The sequence below is a fragment of the Oenanthe melanoleuca genome, chromosome Z (assembly GCF_029582105.1).
Source record: "Oenanthe melanoleuca isolate GR-GAL-2019-014 chromosome Z, OMel1.0, whole genome shotgun sequence".
Taxonomy (NCBI): domain Eukaryota; kingdom Metazoa; phylum Chordata; class Aves; order Passeriformes; family Muscicapidae; genus Oenanthe; species Oenanthe melanoleuca.
In genome coordinates this window covers 31,737,459-31,763,226 of record NC_079362.1, presented here as the reverse complement: position 1 = coordinate 31,763,226, position 25,768 = coordinate 31,737,459, and the positions used below count along the sequence as shown (strand labels likewise).

Sequence of the window (25,768 nt, the reverse complement as noted above, 5' to 3'; positions counted from 1 at the left end):
TTAATCTTTTCTTAAACCATCCTTTATTAAGAAACATAAACATCTGTAAATCTATAAAATTATAAGTATCAAGTGCTTGTTGCTTCCCAGTACAGTGGAATTCAGAAATGGCAGGTAAATTTGGCATTAATCTGTTTGGTGTGTTAGTTCCAGGGCTGCAGAACTGGCTAGTTTTGCAAAAGATGGCTAATCTCATTCCTCTGACAGGTTTAAACAATCTTGTTTCACTTTGGTTTCAGACTTCTTTCCTGCTCCTTTTGACAAACATCAGTGTTTACAAGTCGTAGCAAGGCTGGAGCTGTGGGAATGCGCAGGCGCCTTAGAAGGATGCAAACAGGTGTTTTACAAAGGGAGAGCCTTCCAGTTGCTAATGGGGAAGAGAATTCAGGCACTGAGAGAGCTCCTTTGTACAGTGTTCCTCAGGGACAGTGTGCTCTTGGTATTGGGATCATCTAGATGGACCGGATAAAGCTAGTCACAGGTTCAATTTGCATCAAGGTCCCTTTATCAGCAAACACTCAGATTCCCTTTAAGTATATATATACCAGGAAGCATCACAAAATCCCAACAATCTAAAGTTTTTTACCACATAAGTGTTATAAAGTAAGAATTTCTCATGTAGTACACCTAGACCTGAACTGCAGAGCAAGACATTACACTGCTGTGGAAGTACTGCAAAATGAAAAATCCAGTCATATCCATTGTAATTGTCAGTGTAACTGAACTCCAAATGGGATCTTTTGTGTCACTTTCCTTCTCATCTAACACTAAAGAACAGATGTCAGTTTCAGAGATGGATCGTGGAAAGTGTTGACATTGTTTTTTACTTGGTCTCCTCCCCAAACCCCTCTGTTGGGGGTTGAGTGTTTTTCCTATTGCTGTGTCAATTTAAAGAATTTTTCCCATTGTCATGCCAATGGAGCTGCCGCATACACCGCGGATCTTTGCGGGCTCTGGACAAAAGGGGTAGGTGGGATCGGCTTGGAGAGGGGCTCTCATGCTTCCGGAGGGGACTCGTGTTTCCGGGGGCGGGGAGGAGGATCCTCTCGGTCTTGGAGCCACGCGGCCGAAGGCAGGAGAGCCAGACCCTCTGCGATCACCTGCCCTGCATCTGCCCTGCTCCAGCCTCCAGCCTCTGCGGACACAGCTGAGCACCAGAACCCGAACCCTGCATCTGCCCGCTCCAGCCGCTCCCCCCTGAGACCGGCGCGGCCGCGGCCGCCCCTTCCCGCCTCCGCTCCCGCCGAGAGAGAGCGTGCTCACAGCTAAAGAAAGGACTGGAACCGAGTAATCTGTTCTGTTTTGTTAGTAATTTTAACAACTGCTGTTGTTTCTGCTGGTACAGTTGGATATATTAGTAAAAGAGCTGTTATTCCTACCCCCTTATCTCTGCCTCAGAGTCCTTGATTCAAACGTTTATAATATTTTGGGGGGAGTGGAATTCGGGTCTCTGTTTAAAAGGAAAAATTCTGCCTTTCTTGGCAGACCCCTGTCCTTCAAACTAGGACACCCTCTTACTTGCAGAAACTTATGACAAGTCCCTACATTAAAGTGTCGCCTTTGTCAGTTCTTCTGCCAGCTCCCACCAATGACACTACGGTGTCATTGCCCAAAGAGTGATGCTCTATAGGAGAGCATCACATTGGTCTAAGACTAAACCAGCAGGTTCATCTTCTTGTAGAAAACTTAAACCACTGAAATTGCAAGAGAGGTGAAGAAACAGAATCCCAAGTAAAACAAGCTAATCCTTAATGTCTCAGCATTTAGCAAGGAATCAGAGGGGTGAGAAATGCTGCTGTATTTAACTTTTGCTGCTTCCTGATATTTTTTTTTATAGACAGAACTTCAGGCAAGGCTTTTCTTGTAGAAGACAAAGTGACTCACTGTAACAGACTTGTATTTACAGATCACATACATACATATCCCCACTGGAATGAAAGGATGCTCTAGGTTCTACTGCCCTTTAGCTAAAAGGCACAGTTAGCTCCAACTTGAGTGGTTATGCTGTACCACAGTCCCTAAATAGAAGTTTTCCACTAGGTTTGTGGTAGGCACAGCTTCCATCTCTCTGAAATCTTCACCCTTGATCCATGTACATTAGAATTTAAAAATGGCTGAAATATGCTACCCTCCACTGTGACATTTCTTTAGCTTGAATCAAGTCAGCCAAAAACTCTAGTTCATAGTGCATAAAAAATTCTAGTGCATAATTGTCCATTGCCACTTTGACCTTTCTGGCAGGACAGCCATTCTTAACAGCCCAGATCCCCAAAAAAACAGAAGACTGAGAGATGCACTGCAAAGGTGCTATTTGCTCTAGTCCTTGCTTTTTGTGTAACATGACACGGATATCTCAGTGTACCAGCTCAGGATTGGTCCTCTGAGTCCTTGATTCTTGGCATCCTCTTTTTGCCCTGTTTAGGACTCAGGAACATGTGCTGTTGCTGCATCTTCTGCCTTGGCCAAATCAGCACTGATTATCTCAGCATGGAGCCGCTTGTAGTCAGTGTGGAAGAAGATGACGTAGAAGCAAGCCATCCCACTGCAGAGGCCAGCCAGCACTAGTACTGGAGCTGTGAGAGAGATACACTTTTAGGCAGCAAATCCAGACATCCCCATGGATGCAGAAATATACACGTCAAAACAGCACATCCTGTCTAACCTCCTCCCAAGGGATACCCCTGAGGACAGGGTGCAGAGCACAGTGGGACATTACCAGTTTGGTAACAGACAGATCTTGCTTTACCTAACACAGGCATAGGAAGAGTATTTAGGTAAAATGTGGAAGGCTTCCAAAACACTGTGTCCTACATGACCCCCCAGGTTGGAGGTCTCACACCAGTGCACACATTGTACTTGTAGGAGTCTGTGTTTCTCTGTAAACATACACATTTGTGTTTTTTGGGGGGGGTGAAAAACATTACAAAAAAGATTGAATCAAATCACTTGAATTCCACAAGGGAACAGGTCCTCACAGGTAGTGCTTCTTGTTGTATCATCTGAGAGCAAAGTGTAGAAAAATTCACTAAACATGAACTTTTATTAACAACAAATTTGTGTTTAAAGAATCTTTTCTGAAGGGAAAGAAATAGTGTATCTAGGAGACTATGTAACAAAGCTTGGAAGCAGTTCTAATTTCACCAGTGTCCCAAATGAACATCTTCATCCCTTTCTCCACAGGTTTTCCTGTATGAATCAGACCACGAAAGGAATAGGAATGGGTACCTAATCCCAATATCTAGCTCTGATCTGATTAAAGAGCAAATTGCAAGCTTTCAGAGATAAAGCAGTCAAATTGCTTTTCGGGGACAGCTATTATGAAGCCTTGAACCCTTACAGCCAGTAGACCTTATTTTGGAGAGTTTCTGCTCAGCCAAGCAGGATACATTTAATAGGTGATGGTCAGCCTTTGCTTACGGTGTCCCCAGATGTCAGTATTACATAAACATGAACCAGTTGAGAGATCAAGACTAGGGTTCAGCCTGCACTGAAAACACTTATGTGCTCCTGTTCATCTCAGTTGCTGTCTCTTCTGACCATCTAGGAAAGGAAGGGAAATCTGGACTAAGTCAGAACAAAGCTGTATGAGTATGTCACAAACACATGAAGCTGTGTATGTAGAAGAAAGGGATGTAGTTTTCAGTCAAAGCATTCACGACCTTGGCCTCTGATATGAAAACCAGCCCTGGTTATGCTTCGTGGACTGTCTCTTCCCCTCAGAACACCCGCATTCTAGCTCTATGAAACTCAAGTCTCTGCAAGGGTGACTGCAAGAAAAATTCTAGCCCAGAGCCAGCAGTGGCATTCATGGCACCTTAAGAGTTCTTTCCACGTCAATCTTGCAGAATCAGTTTAGCAGGAGTAGCAAGGAGTGCACCATCAGGTTCGGAAAGAAGATATGCTGCAATAGGAATCAGACTTGCAGGGTTCCTCACACTGAGACCTGAGGGAGAGTGGGGTGCAACATGGGGTGCAACCAAGTGTCCAGCATAACTTCCCAAAGACATACTTACTTGTCCAGTCCAGGGCTCCATCCTGGTCAAGGGCACAGGTGGAGAATGGATCCTCAGAAACACGGACGGTGAGAGCTTGTAGAAGAATCATTAAAATCACACCCTCAATCTGGCTGTGGGGAGAAGTTATGTTATGTTACTACATAACATGCAGTTGTGTTACTTGCCAGAGGTGCCAGTGCTGCAGACAAGTCACTTTCCTCAGCTGGAAGAGAATGATGCCTCTTTCTGGAGCACGGTCGTTCTAGCAGAGAAAGCTACTGCTGGATTCCTCTGGGCCAGGTATTTGGATAACTGGTTCTGGCCCACAGGGGGTCCAGGTCAACTCCAGACACAGGGCCAGTGTGGCAGGATCACTATATACTCCCTCTGAAGGTGAGCAGGTGTTGAACTACATCTGTCAAAAAGCTGAGGTATATTCGGTGGGCAGAGACTTGGAAACACTTCTCACTGCAGGACTGAGGATGCAAAAAAGGCTATGGCTTCAGCTTCCTCCTCATTCAGAGCTGGCTAGCAGCAGTCACTAAGTTCACAACCAGTGAGAGACAACAGCCTTCAAAGGCAGTGTCTGATGCCCTCACTGATGTTTCTTGCTGCTGCACCTCCACCTGACACAAACACATGGCATCAGATCACTGGTGTCAGTGCTTAGAGCTCCAGCAAATGATTCCTGCTGAAGTCCAGAGCCAGGCCTAGGCAGGTAAATTGGTAACTGGAAGGATGGTCACTGTCCCTCAGGGATTGATGAGCCCCGTCTCCCTCAACAGAGCACAGGGAACTGACTCATCCCTGTATTGCTGTGGGAATGGTTGCCTCTCTCAGGCATGCAGCCCCCATCTGCTTCAAAATCAGGTGTTGCTGGACATGGTTAAATTATGATTTGTGCCAACCAAGGGAGACCTTCATCTTCCTCCTTGCTTTTCTTGCACCTCTTCCACATGGTCCTCCCTCTTCTAAAACATTTAGCTCTTCAACTCTATGGTCCATCCAGCCAGCTCCCCCAGGGGCATGTGCAGACACCAGAAAGACATTCAGCAGGATGGCAAGCACTAATATCTATGCTCTTCTCTATCTGTAACCACACCCTTGTGTGTGTATGAGTCTTGGAATCCAAGCTCATCTGTCAATTGGATTTAATCTGCCTTCTTACCTTGCAACAAAAATCAGGCCTGTAGATGTGCCCTCTCCTACAGGGTAGGAGCACTCCACAGCCAGCTCCATGGCAATGGGGTAGATGGCAAAACCAAAGAAACCAAAGAGAGAACTTGTGATGGCCAACATGATGGCCTGATGTCTGAACCGAGAAATCTGCAGGCAAAAAAAAACAACACCAAAGTCTCAATGTCAGCACTGTTGTGCAGAAAGTCTCTGAACCTTTAACCTGCAGGAAGTCTCAGGGGGTGACTCACCAGTATAGTCCCTACTTTTTCCTGAAATAAATTTTACTTTCAACCCTCTAGAATCAACAAAAGGCTACAAAATGGAGAGCTATCTGTTGAACTGAAGTAAGGAGAGGATCAGCAGAATTACCTGAAGAGCACTGATGTGGTTGTACTACAGTAATTTGACTGGTCAGTAACTTACCAGGAGTATGTTCAACATCTCTCTAGAGCAAAGTGTAACACACACCTTTGTCCCAAAGCAAAGTAACATTTTGGAAATGATGTTTGCATTAGGTTACTTGTGAGAATTCTGGATTGCTGCAGCTCAGTGATACGGAAAATCAGACACGTGTTCGTAACACTGGGATTTTAACATCAAAAGACCCAAGCAAAAAAGCAAACAAAAAACCACCTGAAATATTTACAAAACCTGGAGATTAGTTTAGTGCCTAGAATAGCCTTGTCCCTAACTCTGGAGGAAAGAGCATGACCTTGTCCAACTAGTGTTACTAAAGATGAAGTACTGTGCTGCTGGTACCTCCTTCTTTATCCATGCAATGAATTCCCACAGAGGAACACGAGGTGTCTGTCCTGGCATGGCAGCAAACCTGGCCAGCTAAACTGGTTAAGTCAAGGAAGACTCTGTGTCTGGAATCTGAGTTCAAAGCGCAAAGGGATCAAACGGATTTGAATGAGTGATTTTTCTTCTACTACTTTGAACTAACAGTTCATTTGTATGGGATGAAGGAGGGAAGGGAAGGAGGAATAGGTTTGCTTGTTGCTCCTAACACAGCCTCCGGCCTACTCACTGCTTTACCTGAGTCCAGGCAAGCTGATTTGTATTCAGATCATCCTCAAAACAAATGCCAGAATATGAAAGGGAAAATGCAAGGTGTGCTTTAGGCACCTTGTCCTACACTGACAAAAGCATTGCATTTGTCTGTCTCTTCCAAATGGAGCTACCATCTCTGGGGTCTTGGCCCCAAGAAAGGTATGATCACCCTCTAGAGAAAGTCTGGATCTTTTGTCACAGAAGAGAAACACACAGCATAAGACTGCTGGGAAAGCAGAAACCTGCACCATTCCGGGTCCTCTGCAGTGCTGTGTGTCATGATCAGATTCCTCAGATTCCTGCTGTGTGATGGCTCCCATTGGCAATGGCTGTGCTTGAGTGCAGTATTTGTACCCTGGCCCCATGGGTGTAAAGTGTCCAGGTTGTGCATTCCTCTCCTGCCTGAATCCAAGTGTTCTCTTCTGCCTCTCTTGTCCCCCTCAAGGAGGTGCTTCAGAACTCTAATATAACTAGGTTCTTTTCACTAATGTTACAACCCTGACACTCACCACTGTTAAAAGCAGGTGTTGGAAAAACATGACATTCTTGTTCATTTTGGTGATACAAATACTTAGCAATTCCCTTTTTTTTTTTTGTTTTTTTTGGTTTTTGTTTGTTTGTTTGATTTTTTTGTTTTTAAAGAATGGTCTTTGGAGTTAGTAAGTAAACATGGTGATCCAGTATAGGGAAGTCAAATTATGCCTATTTTTCTATATCCTAGATCAGTCTCTCAGGCTCCACAGTCACAGGATTTGACTGTCAAATCCTCAGTAAAGGGTTTTTCTTTAAAACATTCCTAGCCCAAAGAGATAATCCCAAAGCATAACACAGGGCTTAATAAACACTATGACATCAAACGACCTTGGTTTAAGTTGATGATTTATCAGATGGCAACAGAAATAAGCACATGGGAATGGCACAATGCAAGGGAGAACTCACCACTGCGAACATGATGCTGGCAAGTGCACTCAGACAGAAACTAATCTTGGTGGACTCTATGAACTTCCTTGTCCGGTCAACATACATGCCTAGCAGGAAAGCACCCAACAAGCCACAGACTGTGAACAGTGCACCATTCAGGCCAGCAAAATCCTGGAGGGCAGAAGAACAAATAATGAGAAACTAGAGCAGTTAGGAAAGAGATTTTAACGTCACTGACCCATCTGCCAGCTACCAGTGGTTCACTTACTGAGGTAGGAAATGCTTCCTTGCCCACTGCAGTAGCTGAGGCCTTCACAGGGCTCTGAGTAGCAAATGACAGAGTCCAGGTGCTTCTACAAGTGTGTGGGGACAGCAGGGTGACAGGACTCGAAAAGGATGACAAGTCTCTGTAAACCTGTCATGGAGGCTGGATGCAGAGCAACAGCAGTTCCCTGGCATTAAATATTCCAGCCTGGAGCCACTGGCCTCTTCCAGGGGCAATCAGGTGCTTTGTCCACACTAGTGGCAACAGGCCCAACTGCCTTGGGCCCTGCTGATATCTGTAATTATCCTCCTAAGCCTTTTCTTACCAGGGACCTGCACTGGCATACCTAAAGCATGTTAGAGGAAACACCAGCTTTGTCAAAGTCTAATTAGAGAGGCAGTGAGCAATGGCTAGGATAGGGTACATGCTCTGTTGCCTGCAGTGATTGCCCTTTGCTTGTAGCACTTCTTCAGCTCCATAAGAATTCAAACGCAGACAGCAATCCTGAAAGCAGAGAAGCTTTTAAAAAAATTGGAAAAACATCTTCAGGATCCTCAGGGACATTGGAAGGAAAGGTTCTATGGAATAGCTTCTCTGGGCTAAAGGGCCAGGATAAGCCAGTCACACAGAGACAAAATCATGATGCACAGAAAGCAAGGCTGCAAAGTTTAAGAGGTTTCCAGTCAAAAGCCAATGGAGTGTGCAAAATGTGATCTGGCTATGGAGCCCTGAGCCAGATATCAGATCTGGGAGCAGAAGAGGGAGTGGACAGAGACCAAACATGTAAATGTGCATACATAAAGCTGGAGAGATGTTTTAAGAGGACCTCCATGTCAGTACAAACATCAGGACTGAAGTGCAGCCTGCTGAGAGGAAACACCTGAACTCGGGGGACCTCCTAATAAGCAGGAGGGAGAGAGCAGCAGGAACCAGCTGTGCACATACTGTGCTGAACTGTGAAAGCAGCACCTGCTGGTGTCATGAGAAGGATGAAGAAACAGCTGTCACTGACCTCTTCTGCTGCCCTGTCTTCATGAAATCTGTGCAAAGAGGAAAAGGTGCTTGCATCAGCTGGTCTTCAGCTTCCCTCCAGGGCCTGCCTGGGCCCCATTCTACTCTGGAGTAGCTGACAGAAGGCTACATAGACAGCAATGCTCTGGAGTGGCTTAGGAAAACCACAACATTCTTTTTTCCTAAAAAAAATTTCATTTGCAAATGGGAGCTGGCCACAGGCAATAATGAAAATGATGAAAATGCAGGTCATCTATTATACTAAGAGTTTGATTGTGTTCTGGATTAATCTACATTAGATAACATAAGCAAATGAGATACGAGAGTGCAGCATATTCAGTTGTCTTCATTTTGCTCTCAGTCCTTTATGAGGGAAAATCAATTTGATTGTATTATAGACAATGTGGACAATGGGGAGAAAAGGAAGAAGACTCACATTTGAATACCCCTTTTCACAAAGGATCTGTTCTAGCAGAGCTGAAAAACAGGTGAACATCCCAATTCCTCCTCCAAAACACACTGCCAGGATTATGTATGGCTTGTTTCTCAGGAGCTAAAAAAAAAAGAAGTTAATATAAATAAATGGAGGAGGAAAAAGGCCTGGCTATTGCAGCAGACTTGAGGGTCAGTGGCTCTGACTCCTCAGTTGAAAATGTTGACAAGGTAACCCCATGATCATTGACAAAAGTATGGCTTTGTCCTGTCAGTTCATCCAGAGGACAAGTTACAATGGGGACCCTGGAGGGAGGAAGGAACTCTTCAGTGCTCAAATTCTTCCTTTACTTTGCCATGTGCTATCCTACTGTTACTGCACCTGTTCAGAAGACTCAGGTTGTGTGCTCCTCTTGGATAAGCCCAAGTCTTCCTATTTGAGCTATGTGAATGGCTGCCAGCCCACAGTTGAATGGTCAGATAGCATCTCTTGCAGCTTTGCTGTGAACATCTTCCACTCCCTGAGGAAGGAATGGATCCTGATCTCCTTTAAGGGGCTTTCCATGGGAGGTTTGGGGGAGTGGCATTCAGAGTCTGCTTCATAAGCAGATCATTTAGTATATCCCTGTCTTGCAGGGCTGCATCCCTTACTCCAGCATGGCAGTCCTATGCTGTAACACTTACCATTTTGAGTCCTGTGAAGAATGGCTGTGAGTTGGAGTTAGTGGCACTGGCTGACGGAGGTGTTGGCGGGACCTTCTCATGAATCCCCAGAGTTGCTAGAGCACAGGCTGTTACTGCTGGGACAGCATAAATACCCAGCTACACAACAGAAGGACAAGACAAGTTACCAGTCTTTCCAGCTCCACTACCTCCAAACAAATAAATCAGCTGGAACCAAATCAGCCCAGCTGACTGATTAAAGCAGTTTTCATTTACCATCAATGGAATGTGCTTTCCTTCAGGAACTAGTGCAGGCGACAACAAGTTTGCTATAAGAATGCCCAAGGGATTGGCTGGAAGGAAATAGAAGAGAAACATTTTTTTCATGCTAGCAGTCAGAATCATGTATTCACCCCTATTGCCTGCCACTACCACAGCTGCAGTGTGCAGCACTGTAATGAACATGGACTAAATAAGGCATATAGAGGGAGAACCAGGAGGGGAACATTAGGAGAAGCTGACTGTGTGGTCTTACTCTGCCATATCTGTTGTCTCACCCCCATGAAATCCATTCTATAAAACCATCTCTCTTCAACTTCTAACTCCTGTAAAATATTTTTCAACTCTGGACTTTGATGTTTTCACTCTCACAAAGCTGTCTCAGTAAAGGTCAAGCTGAAACACAAAATTTAAATGAGCGAATCCATATAATCTATCCTGGTGTTACACAGCAGGAGTTACAGAGGTTTTTTTCCTTCTGCATTCCTCTATGCCATTGGGCATGTATACATTGTGTAGAGGATTCTCCTGCTCAAGGGGGAACAGCCACAGTGCTCTTAGTCTCTGCTGCCATGACAGATGCTCCTTTCCCTTAATTGTCTTAGTGGCTTAACTGCACTTACACTAATATGTCCATGTCCTTCTTATATACAGGAATCTACAACGAAACACAGCTCTTCAGATGTGGACAGGCGACCTCCCTCAAGCTGCTGGCAATGCTCTTTATGAGGGTTACCAGGATGCCATTACTTTTCTCTGCAAAAGACCATGAACAGCACTCTAAAGTGACACTAGGTCATTCCTGAGGCCTTTCAAGCCTTTATACTTCCTTTGCAAAGGCCAGGCAGGTATACAAGTTGATCTTTGCTATCAGCTACAAAATTTACATGCCAGCAGAGAATCTTGCAGAATTTGCACAGGAGGCAGTTGCATTATTATGGGACTGGAGATGAACAGTGTGTGAAGCAGCATTCTTGAGACTCCACTTGGGAATATCCAAAATTGCAGGTGACAATTTTTTAATGTTAAGGCAGCATTTTTCAAATAGTCATAAAAGTAAAGCTGCTTTTCTACTAGTGTGCAGGGATGGAGTTAAGAAAGGCAAAGCCAGCCTGATGAATCTGGTGAAGGGCAATGGGAAAGGCACCCTTGGGCCTGTTGCTGGATGAGGCAGGAGACTCAGTGATAAAGGACACAAAAAACATCAAGGTGCCTTCTTCACCTCTTCCATGATTGATAAAACTGACCTTCAGCTCTGAGACCAGAGGTAAAGTTTGAAGCAATGAGGATTTACCCTCAATGGAGAAAGTCTAGGTTAGAGAACATTAAATAAGCCAGCCATGGGACTGATAGGACACATCAGCACTGAAGCAACAGATTGTTACCATTGCAGGGCCATTTCTGGTTACCTTTAAAAGGCCACAGCAATTCCAAGAGACTCCTGAGGACTGAAAGAGAGCAAACATCACTCCCATCTTCAAGAAGAACAAGAAGGAGAATCCAGGGAACTTCAGGCCTTTCAGTCTTACTTTGTTCCCTAGGAAGGTCATGGAACAATCAATCCATGCCACCATTTCCAGGCACATGAAAGACAAGGTGAAAAGGAAAAATGCTTAACTAACCTGGTAGCTTTGTGCAATGAAACAACTGCTGGATGGATGAGGAAAGAGCAGTTGACACTGTTGTCTCCATAACAACCTTGCAGACAAGCTGATGAAGTACTCTCTAAACAAGTGAACAGTGAGATGAACTGAAATCCAGCTGAATGGCTGGGCCCAGAGGATTGTGATCACTGACATGAAGACTAGCTGGACGCCCATCATCACTGATGCAGCCCAGGGGTTGATACTGGGGCCATACAGTTTACCTGGATGACAGGACAGAGTGCACTCACAGCTAGTTTGCAGATGATGTGACACTGGGAGGAGTGACTTGCAGAAGAGATGGCCATGCTGTCACTCAGAGGCACTGCAACAGATTGGAGAAAAGGCAGAGGGGAACCTTGTGAAGTTTGACTAAAGGAAATATAATATGCTGCATGTGGGGAAGAACAATAACTCATTCACCAGTACCCCTTTGAGACTCACCAAATGGAAAGCAGCTCTGCAGAGAAGGATCAGAGGAGGAGTGGGTAGGGTGTCCTTGTGGACACCAACTTGACTATGAGCCAGCAACACAGCCTTCTGATAAAGAAAAGCAAGCCACTACAATCCTGGACTCAGCATTAGGCAGTGCTGTCAGTGGGAGCTGGTCTTTACCCTCCTCTCAGCACTAGCAAGCCCACATCTGGAGAATTGTGAGCAGTTCTCAGGTTCCCAGTGAGGGAAACTTGAATTTACTGGTCCAGAAAATAGAAAAGATGATTGGGGGACTGGAGCTTCTGTCATGTAAGGAGACACTAAGAGAGCTGGGACTGATCAGCCTGGAGAAGCTGCTGGAAAGCAATTTTGCAGGGAAGGATGTGGGGCCCTGCAAGTTGACTATAAGCCAGCAGTGCACCCTTGCAGAAAGGTACCCAATTAGCATGCTGGGCTGTATCAGCAGAAGCAGGTGGAAGATCATGATCTCCTCTGTGAAGCCCTGGTGATAAACCTAGAGTGCCAAGTCAAATACTGGGCTCCTCAATACAAGGTACCAAGTTAGTGGAGCAAGTCCAGTCAAGGGCCAAAGACATGATTAAAAGTCTAGAACACCCCATACCTACGGAGGCTGGGACAGCTAACACTGTTTAGCCTGGAGAAAAGAACATTGATCAGCAGTTATAAAGATGGAACCTCGATGAACAAAGCGTAACACAGGAAACTCTACCTGAATATAAACTGCTTTACTGTGGTAGCTGTCCAGCACTGAAACAAGATGCTCAGAGAAGCTGGTACACCTCCATACCTGGAGATAACCAAAACCTGACTCAACATAAACCTGGGCAACCTGGTCTAGACAACCCTGGTTAAGCAGGGGGTTGGACAAGATGATCCCAAAAGCTGCTTTCCACCCTTGATGCTGAAACATCATTAATAGTCCTATAGCACACAACTGCAGCATTTCTATTCTGTGCTTGGGAAAGTACTACTTTATGATGCTGGTGAAATATTACCTGCTTCTAAGTACATGGAAACAAGTAAACAGCAGTTTCCAAGGAGATGGATGACTTCTTCTCTGTTGGGATAAAATGCAACTGGACATTGTAGGGGACTGCCTGTAAACTAGTCAGCTGTTTCCATGAACTATCAACATGCTGAACCAGTTCCAGAAAGTGTAGATCAGGGTTGGAAAGGTATAGGTGAGAACTGGGCTAAACTTGAAAGGACTGAGACCACCTGAGTAATCCCATGGTTTCAGTTGCCTTCTTTTCCTGGGAAGAGCTATTACATGGCCTAGATTATAAATAGAAAGGAGGTCACTGAGTTAATCAACACATTATGATCCAGGGGTCCTGGTGGAGTAGCTTGCAGTACTCTGCAGTGGGGCTGTGTGTTTTGTGGTCAGTGATGCTAATGCACTGAAACACTTCAGGGTGCAGAAAATGACAACCCAACAGACCTCAGTCAATGAAGACTACTATGGATGAAGCAGAGGTCACTTCAGACAACTTCTACTTCTGACACAGGAGAATTTCTTGTGATCTTCACAGGGAATGAGTTCTTGGCCCTGCACTGCTTCTCTCTGAGTAAGTCTCTGCAAGTGAAGAGTAGAACACTCAGGAGCTGAGTCATTAATCATTATGACAGCTGAGTCATAGTAATTTCAGCTGCTCAGCAGGATCCTGGGTGTAAGGTTCATATTTGTCACAAAAGCCCAGAGAAGTCTACCCATAGGCATAAACAGCAGGAGGCTGCAGAGGCAGTTTCTGTAGGCAGGATTGATACTGACAGTACTGGAACGCTGAGTGCTGCTCAGCATTAATTACACAGGAAGTGGGCACTGATAAATTGGAGCAAGATGACACAAAAAGCTCACATCAGCAACAGTAAGAATGGAGACAAGTGGGAAGAAGCAAAGGGAAATTTTGCTGTAAAGTGGCTGGGTGGGAGTCATTCAGTCTTTCAAGACAAAGAAAAGAAGAGCTGATTCTGTCCATAACTACCTGACAGAAAGGCGCGACAAGACTGAATACAAGGTGCATAAAGAGTATTGGGATGTTGACATTTGCCATGAGCTAATTAACCACTGGATTAAATGACTGGGACTGCAGTAGATGCTCTTTCCAGACAGTATTTAAATGTTCTTGAAATGAGATCCTGATATTGTACAGAAGACATTATGGATGTAACCAGGCATTATTAATGGAAGCCTTCCATAGAGCAACATGCAGGTGTTGCAGCAGACAACAATCACAGCCCATTCAGCCTGCACTCTGACATCCCAACATGCCAGACACTGAAAGCTTTAGGTCTTGGGATTCCACTGTTCCTTGCTCTTCAGGTTTGTTCTTCACCATGGTTAGATTCATTAGGATCTCTAAAGACTGAGGATGCTCTTTAACAAAATGCTCTTTAACTTCTCTGGCTGCTCTCTCACTTAAAAAGAGCACTTTGTTTGCAGGCTGCAGTCCTTCAGGGCAGTGAAGCACGGAGTACCCAGTGGTTCCTTGGCAGTGCTTGTATCGTGCCACACTGATGACAGAGCTCCTTCTCCAGCAGGGGAGGCAAAGGTCTGTCTCAGCACTGGAAAACCAGGTGAGTCATCATAACCACCCCATTCTAGGAAAAGCAGTGCAAAAATAATTTATTCATTCTGACACCACAGATTCCTTCTTGCTAAACAACAGTGCCTGTGCTCTAGTCTGGCAGCAGCATTGGAAAAGCTGCATGGGGTGCTCTTCTTTCCCCATGCCTTACCCTTCCTTGGGCTTGAGGCAATGGGGAGGGAAGGCAGCTACCGGCTGTTTTGAGGGAAGAACAGATGGGGCTGCCACACATGTTAAGGTACTATGAGACTTCACAGCTGGAGCCAGTAAACCAACCCAGTTTCTGGAGCACCTCTCAAATCCTTGGAGAAAAGAAGAAGAGATTTTTCTGGCTGCTGGGTAAAATGTCACATGAAGGGATGAAACAGGTCTATCAAGTGGAGTATCCTGTCTCTTTGTGCCCAGAGGAACCAAGAGAGGAATGTGATTAGAGCAAGCTTATCTGATGCCTCTCCTCCAGTTGCCCAGCTTCCAGGCACTTAGCAAGGCAGGTGTGCTTCCTGCATGGATAGTCCTGCCATTTAGAATCCCCAACATGTTTGTGCAGACAGACAAGTATATTTTATCTGTGTGTGCATACATATCAATTAGAAGTATGTGCTCAGCCTTCCTACTGGATGAACTGGTGAGCAAAATTGCCACAGAAGCCTCATCTCACCTTTACCCAGTTACAGAATTTGGCAACTGTGACCATGGGCACTACAATGCAATTTAAGACACCTTTAGGCAAAGATGCCAATCTTTGGAAGAAAGGAAGAAGTTTAGGAGTCTAGGTGGCTTATACCCACTTCTTATTCACCTGTTTTGTTGCACATGACTACAAGACTCTTGGGTGGAGCTGTATTTGCAAGGGCAAATGGCTGCAGTACAAAGGACTTCCTCTGCCTGCTGTCTCTGAAAGGCAATCAAATTGCTAGCAAGTTCTGTGAGGCAGCAGTGTTACCTTGCAGCTGTCACTTACACATTGATGCAATCATATTTGCTGTCGCTCTCTGGTGGTCTGGAAACCATAGCGCGGCCAGCTTTGTTGGTGAGAAGATGATAAGAGGCTGTGCTAATGCACAGAGGCATTGTCCAATAAACAGGTACCAGTAACTCTGGGACCCCAAGCTCAGGAACTTCAGAACGCTGAACATCCTGGTGATGCTACCAACCATGTTTAGCCATGCACTCAGCACCACCTGCAGTGAGCAGAAACAAACAGGGTTTGCATGCTGAAGCCTGAAGGGCAGAACTTAATACAACAGATTAGCATGGGCAAGGTCTCAAATGCACTTCAGGAGACATTGGGTATTAGTAATCACTGCCTGCAGACCATCCCCACCCCTCTGGGCTGCTGCAAGATGCTCCTGATCCAACTGCCTCCTTAGGGAGTGTCTTGGGGAGCAAGGTGGCTGCCTCAGCCCCACGTAAGAGCCACATTGATGAGAAATCTGATGTTCACTAATTACACCTTGTCAAGTTTGCACCATCACCCATATTTTGCTGTGGCAATCCAAAGATCATGGCAATGAATCATTCAGCTTATGGATCCTGCAAATATTCTTCTATTCTATTAGCATGCTAGTGTTTCAGTGCTGCATTTCACAACACAATTCTGGAATTGTGTAGAGACCACAAGCTCTGACCTGACAGGAGTCTCTTGCTTGCACTCTGTCCTGCTATTCCTTAAACTAGCCATGACAAAAAAATTGTACTGCTAAGACTTTTCCACAGCAAATCTGACCCAATAACAGGAAGTTCTTCACAGAATCAGCTCACAGCATCTGTCCCTGTCAGTTGGCTAAGACAACAAAAACTAAAGCTGGGAAAAGCAAGCATGCAATTTTATTCTGGTTTTTCCCACTGCTCTCTCCACCATTGCCACCATTGCCAGAGTGGATGTTACTGAACTAGGATAGACCTTTCAACGTGCTAATTCTCTGCAGCATTTGGCAAGACTCCTATTCAAAGTATCCACATTACTGCTTTGTGCATCCACAGCTACCTCTAGATGAAACTTCCTCACAGGAACAGAACATTTCAACTCACGGCACAGCGGAGCCCCACGCTGTCGAGGACCCATGTAGCCACCAGGCCAAATGGGATAGAAATGAGGAGGTACACCATTGAGAGCCAGTTGACTGTCTCCAGGGAAATGTGGAAGTAAGCAGCTGTCTTATCAGCCACAGGAGCAAATGTCAGCCACAGCTGCAAAACAAAGACCAAAAATGGGTAAGCACCCCTAACAGAACAGTAATTCAGCATCCCCTCAAACTGAGAGGTGAGGAGGCTCACTGTCTTAGTCTCTCCTTGAAATTATGATGTTAAGGCTGGTAATAAAAGTTCAAGCCCTCAGTGTCTGCAGTTACTTGGCCCACAGCCCCCCACACATTTCACTGCCTCATCCCCTAGTACTGATACTGGAGGCTGGCAAAAGCAGAATTCCAATTACCTTTTTCTGTCCCCATGTTGAACATGTTGGCCCTGATGCACTTACTTACCTGATGGAAACCAGATGGACTCAGTCTGTGTTAGCATAAACAAAATAGAATCTGCCACCTCATCCCGGCAGCTAAGATCCTCTGTAACTTGGTATTTTCAGTTCCATTAGTAACACCTGGATGTGGCCTTGTAAGAACAACTTTACTATGTGTCAGCCAAGAGATACATTATTCCCTGACTCCCTAGACATGCTCAACAGTTAGAAAATTACCTACCGTGGAGGTACACACAGAAGAGGTTCTTCAACAACTATCCACGTTTTTCTTCCAGTGCTATATCTGAACAAAGCTAGCTCCCTAGACTTTTTTTAGACAGTGATTTCATGGTTCCTGTCTGCTTCTAGTTTCTTATGGGAATGACGAGAACAGCTTGATCCTAAAATCAGATTCTGAGATCACAACCACGTAAGAAAATGAGGTATACAAGTTAGAGGATGTTTCTGTAGATTCTTTGCCAAGATGCATCCCTGTGCTTTTGAAAAAGACTGGTCTAACCTGTCAAATGGCCCAACCATTCAATGTCGATTACAGGCTACCTCACTGTTAGAAGATGACCTTGCTGTTACTGAATACTCAAGGTTATAGAGTTTGCAGAAATGCGAATGAAAACTTCAGTTATAGCTTTCTACAAAAGAACTGCAACTACAGCCATTTTCCAGGTACTCCCCTCTGTCACCCCAAGCTTCCTCTTCACAGCCTGCAACTTGCAGCCAGCATCAGATGCGGTGTTTATGAGTAACTGTAAAAGGCTTAGGTAGCCTCAGAGGAAGGTGTGCTCTTAAAAACTGTTTCTTGTTATTTCCAGTGTTCCTGGAGTTTTTTTTTCCTTTCATGATAGGGACCATAAAAACTACCACATTAGACAGAAGCAGAAGGGGAGATGGACTTTTCTTCTCCCTAGAATCACTGTGTGAAAATAGCCATATACAAATCATTCTTTAGCTAAGCTTTTCGCCTAGCAGGGATGCAATGGGAAATGGTAGTAAAACAGAAGTTTTGAATATATTCTCAGCAGCCTTACAAGGACTCCTCACATCAGCCCTTTCTTCTTCGAAAGGAGCTGCCATGCTGTATCTCCTGTACTCAGTTCAAAGCTCACATCAGCATTCTGGGCTCAGACACACCTATGTGACATCATTTAGAGTTCTGGCAGGGGATGGATTTGGCATTTATTCAGCTTCTGCAGTCAGGTGAGTGAACATGCTAGGTGCTGAAGGAAACTGTACTCTTAGACAAGGAGGCTAATCCAGGTCACTTTCCAGACTTCCATCAGACTGGGATGGGATTTTAAATGTTTAATGCTAATGTAACTGCTTAGATGTTACAAGCATTACTAAGGCATGAGCATTAGTTTGCTTACAATATGCTAAACTGCTGTTAAACAAATCCCAGCTGTGTATTTCCAGCAATAGCACTTCTGGGTTCCTCAACGCCTGCCACGTATGGGTGGTGGTGATGAAACACTCTGCTAGGAAACAGTGTAATTATAAAGATGATACATTTTGTAAGCCAGCTTCAGGTACATTTTCCACCCCTCCTGCTCCTCTTCACACCACACTCAACCATGGATTACATAAGTGGGAGAGTGATGCCACAAGCCAGAGCACAGCACTTTCTGTTCAGTGACGGAATGCATCTAGGTGACCTGGGATCGAGCACTGGCACTATTCCATTAGATCTAGTAAAACCGTTTCTTGCAGAACACCAAGCATAGGGGCTGCCCCATATTCCCATTCTGAGCAAGAGCTCCAGTCCTAGTATATCTGCGTGAGAGCATGGGGAGTGGAAAGTTGCAGTTTTTCACAGACTGAGCTTGTCCTTCAAAATAGCAAGTGTGTTTATTTATAGCTCTGGAGAGGAAAAGTATGTTTCATTGTTTACCATGTGTTGCTCTAACAAAGAAATTCAGAACTGGGCAATGGAGCTCAAGGTGAAACTAGAGTCAAAGAAGTCACCAAATGCTACTGTGACAAAGAGGCAGCATTGTGGAGTTTTGCCTACACAGGGAAATACACAGTCAGTATGCCACCTTCTGCTTTTGGTTTTCCCAGTCATGCTAACTCCAGCCATAGTAGTTAATAAGCTCTTCTGCTGGAAGCTGGAGTCCTAATCCAACATCTTTTTCTGAAACTTTGCATTGCCAAGGCTGGTACTTACACAGGGGCTGCCCTGAGGTAAGGCCCCCTCAGGTAAGACAGGTAAAGAAGATGCAGCTCTCTCTTGGTGAGGTCAAAGTCCTGTAAGCTCCTAAAGATGCAGAATACAGACAGAGAGAGGTTCCGCCCTCCACCACTCCCCAAGGGCCATTGTCTTCATCTTTGGCACACCTAAACCACAGAATCACAGAAGGACAGAATATTCTGAGTTGGAAATGCCCCACAAGAATCATGAGGTCCAAGTCTTAATTGAATGGCCCGTATCAAAGCTTACCACTGTAGATCATAGTGAGATGCAAGGGGAGAGAGAACATGTGGGGCTCAAGGGTGTCAGACCTCAGAAGCTTATTGCTTCTGGGACAGATAAAAGAAGGAGAAACAGAGAGACACCTCTGTCCTTGAAGGGTTGTGAAGTCCTTGCAATTTTCAGTCCCTGCTCAAGCTTCACTTTGTGGAAATACACCCTTGTGGTGTGGTGAAGATGCACGCAGCTCCATTGCCTGAGAGGCCACACAAAACCAGAGCCTCAGTGTGAACTACAGAAGGCATCAAGATGAGCCCTTGTTACACAATGTCAATTCCTGGCTGTGATGCTGACAAGCAATTTTCACTACTCCACCTTAAGTCTCTTCAAAGCCCTGCCAGTGCTACAATTAATGAAAACGTCCCGGCAAACTTTGACAAAATTTTTAACTTGGCACAAGTTGGAGTGGATGATGATGGAAGTCAGCAGCAGTTCACTTTCTGGGCCATTGCAGTTAATCAAGATTTACATGGAAGCCCATGCAGAGCCACTAAATCACAGGGACTCTTGCCTTTGCAAGCCAAAAAGCCACAATGAGTTTGTGAGTTCAATCCCCTGTCACTTCCAAAGCATTGTCTCACAGATTTTGCATTAGTTATTTTCAAATTACAGCTCCTCCTGTAGTATAACCCAATACCATTGGTTATTTCACTGATGTTTTAGATCATGGTTTTTGCTCTTTCAGCATATGATAGAGACTTTTTCCTCCTTTCAGATATGCATCTAGCAGGATGTTGGAATGGCCAGCATAATAACAGACACTATTTCTTCTCCAAAGGCAGGAATTTTAGTTCCTACACTCTTCTTCTGAACTCAAGCCTTAGAAACATGTTAATCTCACTGTAGTTTCTAGGTTTAAAGACAGCAAAAGCTTCAGTGCATGCTAGTCTGATCTGGAAGACATACCTCAGCACACATTCTTCACTACAAAAACTGTGCTCAGCAGCTGAGGAAGAGGACAGAAGGGCCTCTGATGATCCCATAAGCCTGTTCCAGCTTGCACTGGCGTACAGCTGTAACTCCCACTGCACACAGCTGGCTGACTGGGGAGCCATGCCCCAACAATAGGAAAAAAAGAGAAATGTTTTCCACCCAGAGTCACATCCTCAGTTACAAGAGGGCCCCCTCCACATCTTCTCTAACAATAAAGCCTGCCCCAGGGCCAGGGCTCTGACACTCTAATGCTTGGGATGTTGGGAATGGTACTGGCTCAACTTTCAGCTCTCTTGCCCTCTGCTTTAGTCTTCTTCTAACTGACATTAATTCTCCTGCACCTCCCAGGACTGCTTGGTCCCTTCTCCATTAATCAAGACTTAATCTCCATTAAAGGTGGCTGAAAAGAAAGATGGAGAGGGACTTTTCACAGGCATGTAGTGGTAGAACCACGGGGAATGGCCTTAAAATCAGGGAGGGTAGATTTAGATTAGATATTAGGAAATATACTGTAAGGATAGTGAGGCACTAGAACAGGTTGCACAGAGAGGTTATGGACTCTCCATGTCTGGAGGTGTTCAAGGTCAGGCTGGATAAACAGCTTGGTCTAGTGGAAGGTGTCTATGCTCATGGCATAGGGGTGGAACTAGGTGATTTTTAATGTCCCTTCTAACCCACATAATTCCATGATTCTATGATCATGATCCTTGACAACCGCAGGCCTGCATGGGCATTCCTGTAATCAAAACAGGTTACAGCTGTTCTCATCTTGACTCCCATTTGTAAGTCTTTCTGTTGCCCTTTCTGATATCCTTGTAAACCCTTAGCTAATTTTCAGACATGTATCCTGATTTCTTCCCCTCAGAATCGGCCTAACTCCTTTTGTTTTCCTCCTGCACTCATTCCCCCTATAACTCCATCTTCTCCTGGTTCAGTTCATCCACCCTATTGCCTTCAGTGTTTCCACTCCCACACGGACTCTCTAGGACCTATTTCACCTGCAGGATCTGGTTTCCCTCTACTCATTCCAAGGGGGCCCAGTGTTTGTCCTTCCTCCCACTTCTGCAGGAGGTTATTGGTAGGCTGTGAGACACCAGCATTCTATCTGCAATGGTAACAAGGTGGTGGCTGAAGGAAGGACTGCATGTAAGCAACACATGTGAGCTGTAGAAGGCAGCATGTATGACAGATGTGAGACTTTTGGTGCTCAAAATGCAGCAATGATACATTGATGCATCACCCATACAACCAGGCACAGCCAGAAGCAGTGCCAAACACATTCATCACAAAAGACAAGCTGGTAATCAGTGCCTACTTTCCTCATGAACAAATCAAGATTCTAAAAGTGGAAAGAAAAATATTTGTAGAAAGGCAAACATATGCAATCGGGCAGGGTAGGAATCAGGACACTTTGCCATGTCAGTGGTGGTATCAGGTAGCAAGGATATATATGGAGTGCTTTTCATTTGCTGGCATACTGTATAGCTGACTAGACTCTAGAAATGCCCCTGCAGTACCTTTTATGCACAGTTTTAAAAGGAGAAACCAAGGGAGCTGTCTTGCATGAAATGGGAACTTCTGCTTCGTAACAGACACTGGCACAGCTCGCTAGTCCCCACATGGGCTTTGCCTATAGCAATTCTGCCAACTCCAGCAAGCTTTCTTTCATGCACCTGAACACTGCTTACAAGGTGATGTAAGAACTCATTCTGTGACATGGATGCTGTCTGTCTCCCCTGCGACTGGATAATGAAGCCTTTACATCAGAGTCCTCATCTTCAAGATCAAAAGGGCCACACAGTTTGGAAGCAAACAGCCCCAGTGCTCAGCTGAAGGCACCCATGCTGACACAGTAGTCTAGGACATTAGGAGAGTGGCATGATCTTCAGAAAACACCAGATCCTTGGCAAGATGTCTCTTAGTCTCTACAGCTCTTAGGAGAAGTAGCAGGAATAAAGAGCAGCTGCTGTGTGCGCATGCGTATCTGCAGGGGTACTGCTGGAGCAGACAGGTGTGGGTGAGGAGCGTGTGCGCCCTGCCCTGGAGCATGCCAGGCTCCACTCGTGCAGCTCTCCATCCTCTCCCAAGTACACTGAGTGGTGGTGTAAGTCCTCCAGCTGGTGAGTCAGGAGCCACTTGGCCAAGCGTGAGTAAGCTCCAACCCTCTGCTCCCCTGCTCCTCCCCAGCTTGGTCATGCTGCTGAACACAGAACACTCTCAGTTTCATTCTTCTGTCATTTTCTGTGTCCCCACTGCTAGGGCAAAAGAAAGTTCATCCTATGAAACACAAAGTTCCTACCTGTTCAACTTCACAGGAAGGAGGAATAAAGAAAGGAGCTATGTGCTACAGCAGCTGCAAGCACACCATGAATACTCTTAAACATTAAGCCTTCAGATGAAAAAAAATCACACTCAAAACCACAGCATTAAGTCTGGCAAAACAAAGCCGGGGAGAAACCACAGGCAGAGTTATGTCACCTATGTCATTCCCTCATCAGCCATGCTGCAAGGGACAGCTGGGGAAAAATCATCTAAGCTTAGCTGTGGTCAGAACATCCTCGCTGCCCACAACTTCAGGCAGCAAGTATAGCAAGTATATTATGCTGATGTCTGCTTACAGCCTTCTTAAGATAAGGCAGGAGTTTCTTACACTACATTGTCAGCTAGGAATTCCCAGAGTAGCCCTACTGAGGAAATGAGAACAAATTCCTGCTAAGGTAGTACCCACTTTGTACAGCAGGGAGAGACAGAGGCTTTTAAACTCAGATCAGTAATGGAAGCACAAGTAAGGGGCTATTTATTGTTGGTGTGAAAGCTTCTATATCATGTTAACCCCACTCTGCTCCAGTTAATGAAAGGATTTCATATGCTGAAGTGGAGCAGGAGGATATAGGGAAGAGTGTCCCTTTAATCACCACATGGTCTGGTCTGCCTTTGCCCAATAACACTCTAAAACAGATTAAGAAATACTCCTTTCTCAGACTGCCCCTGCTGCATGACCAAATGTGCTGTTCTGCAGTTGCTTCTACCTTGTCTTCATGACAGTCAAAGTCTCCCCAACTCAATACTGTCTCCTGATTGCTGGTGTTTGTGCCACCCAAGACCACTAATAGAAAACTGAATGTATATGGACAAGAGTGAGGAATACAAGGCAACATTCTGGAAGCCTGGTCCAACAAATGAGGTGCAAGTCAGAAAATTCTAAAGTTATGTGTTCCTCCTATATGCATTTGCAGCCTGACACAGGTGTACACAGAACAATGTTGCATGCAACATCTGCACAGGAATTGACACATCTTAACTTGCAGGGCAATTTTTCACACCACAGAATTGGTAAATTAATTTTCATCTGGAACTTTTAAATGCAACCAACCACTTTGATTTCATGGACTTTCAACAACTCCGAACACTTTAATGCAATTTTTATCAAGAACTTTTAGGATAAACTTTAGCATCAGGAAATGTTTGCTTACAACTTTATATGTCAGCATAGTTGCCATTCCAGATCTTTGCAATGGCTTAGAAACAGTAATTCTACGCTAGGATATTTATTAGGCACCCAGTCTTGAAGTCATAAAGTTCTGGCCTAAGTTCACACCATGGAAAAATGATACTGTGGTAGTCAGGAAATTGTCAAAATACAAGGAAGACAGAACAGGCCAATCTTCCAGGGCTACAAAGTTTTCAGCAACACAGAGGACATAGTAATACTTGTAGAGGTACTGAAATGATCTAAGAAACTCACCATTTTCACTTTTAAGGTTTCAGCAAAGTCAAAATCTGACAAGACTCTGGAAAAGGCTTGGTACAGTTTCCTTCACCCATGCTGTCACTGTTCACTTGTATCAGTTTGGGTTTATTTCTTGTCACATAATGTTCTTTCTGCTGTGCCAATTTAACGGCAAGCAAACAGCAGGGCTTTTCTGCAGTATGCTTTTTTACACTCTTAAAGGATATACTGATTTTCCATTGAGAAAGTGCATTTTTTTTCATATACAGCTAAATTCTCACTAAGTTTTTCCATTTCTTTATTCCAGCACTCTTGCATCATGAATATCTAATCTTCCTTCAAAGCATTTAAATGTTTGCAGGTTGCAGTGCCTGATCTTGTCTGCCAGACAGCCTGCATTCACATCTTGGTAATCCTCAAGAACATGAATAATTCTACATCAGTCTGATAATTATCAACAATGTCCTCAATGACTTGATGAGCAAAGATCTGGACTTCTTTTTAATACACTAAGCCTTGATAACATGAAACTTTATGGGTTTATCTCTGTAACTACTGAACTTAATTTAAATCTGTTCAACAGGTGGGGTATGATCTGGCATTCAATTTTTCCAAGTCTCTCAGAACAAGGAAGTAAGAGTAAGCAAAAAGAAGTTCATACAACCATCTGTTTAATGCAGAATTACTCCTATAGTGTTCTGTATATGAAACAGACTCTGAAAGGAAGCTTCCTTCTTTTCCTGACCAGATAAATCTGCTGTCACAGGGCAGCAATGCGGCTGTTCCTCTCCCACGGCGTTTCAACACTGCTCTGTTATTCTTAGGCTAGGAACATGTGACCCTCACAGACAATGAATACTCTCTCTGTCTCCCCATGGCTTACGAAGTGGACTCGGCATCAACTTTTGCTGTGCTCCAGGACACAGTTTGCTTCATCCCAGTCTGACTTGACGCTACGGTACTTCCTGCTGTGCTCCTGGAGATCACACACCCTCCCGCCCCATCCTGCCCTTCCCCCGTCACCGCCCCTCGGTGTCCCGGATCCCCCCGGTCAGAAATGAAAGCGTGAAGGCCGAGGTCATAATAGAACGACAAAGTTCCAAAGTAAAAGCCGCTTATTCCGTCCATAAGGCACGGCCAGGCTGACGCTTCTCAGAACTGTGCGCGTTCAACCGAGTCCCGGTGCTCCAAGGATGAGGGGGTGGATCTGAGACAGGGCACTGGGGCAGAGCCCTAAGGATTGCCTGGCTGCTTCTAGGAAGAAACAGGAGGTGGTTTTGGCTCTGGCGAGCCATGTCAGCCCTCCTCCCTCCGCAGCAGCAGCAGCAGCAGCCGCAGCAGGCAGAGCTGCTCTGCAGACCTGCGGCACGGCGAGCGGCAGGGGAGGGCAGCGCGCCCTGCCTGCCTGCGCCCCCCCTGCTGCTCGGGCACCCGGGGCTCCCCTCGCCCACCACCCCGGAGGAGGTGCCGGCGCCAGGCCGGCTGCGGGAGCGGCTGTCCGCGGGGGAGCGCCGGCCGCACTCACCATGGCGTTGGAGCAGTTCAGCAGGCACACGACGGCCAGCAGGAACCAGCGCCGCCGGTACGCCTTGAAGCGGCCCGGCGGCTCCGGGCTGCGCTCCCCCAGCAGGCTGGCCGCCTCGGCGCCCTCCATCGCGGCTCGGCGCGGCTCGGCTC

General features: G+C 45.4%; 1 protein-coding gene across 1 annotated transcript; it reads right to left on the bottom strand.

Moving 5' to 3' along the window:
* Positions 1-25,768, bottom strand: SLC49A3 (solute carrier family 49 member 3). Its single transcript, XM_056514096.1, has 10 exons — positions 25,617-25,768; positions 16,517-16,675; positions 15,447-15,666; positions 9,796-9,872; positions 9,541-9,678; positions 8,861-8,977; positions 7,167-7,319; positions 5,164-5,321; positions 4,014-4,126; positions 1-2,573 (listed from the first exon to the last, which is right to left on the bottom strand). The coding sequence occupies exons 1-10, from the start codon at positions 25,743-25,745 to the stop codon at positions 2,419-2,421; spliced, it is 1,419 nt and encodes a 472-aa protein (XP_056370071.1). The 5' UTR covers positions 25,746-25,768; the 3' UTR covers positions 1-2,418.

Coding starts and splice junctions, on each gene's coding strand:
- SLC49A3 (XM_056514096.1), bottom strand. CDS start 25,745: ATGGAGGGCGCCGAGGCGGCCAGCCTGCTGGGGGAGCGCAGCCCGGAG. Junction 16,676..25,616: donor TGAACTGCTCCAACGCCATG/GTGAGTGCGGCC, acceptor TTTGTTTTGCAG/CTGTGGCTGACATTTGCTCC. Junction 7,320..8,860: donor GTGAAAAGGGGTATTCAAAT/GTGAGTCTTCTT, acceptor TCTGCCCTCCAG/GATTTTGCTGGCCTGAATGG.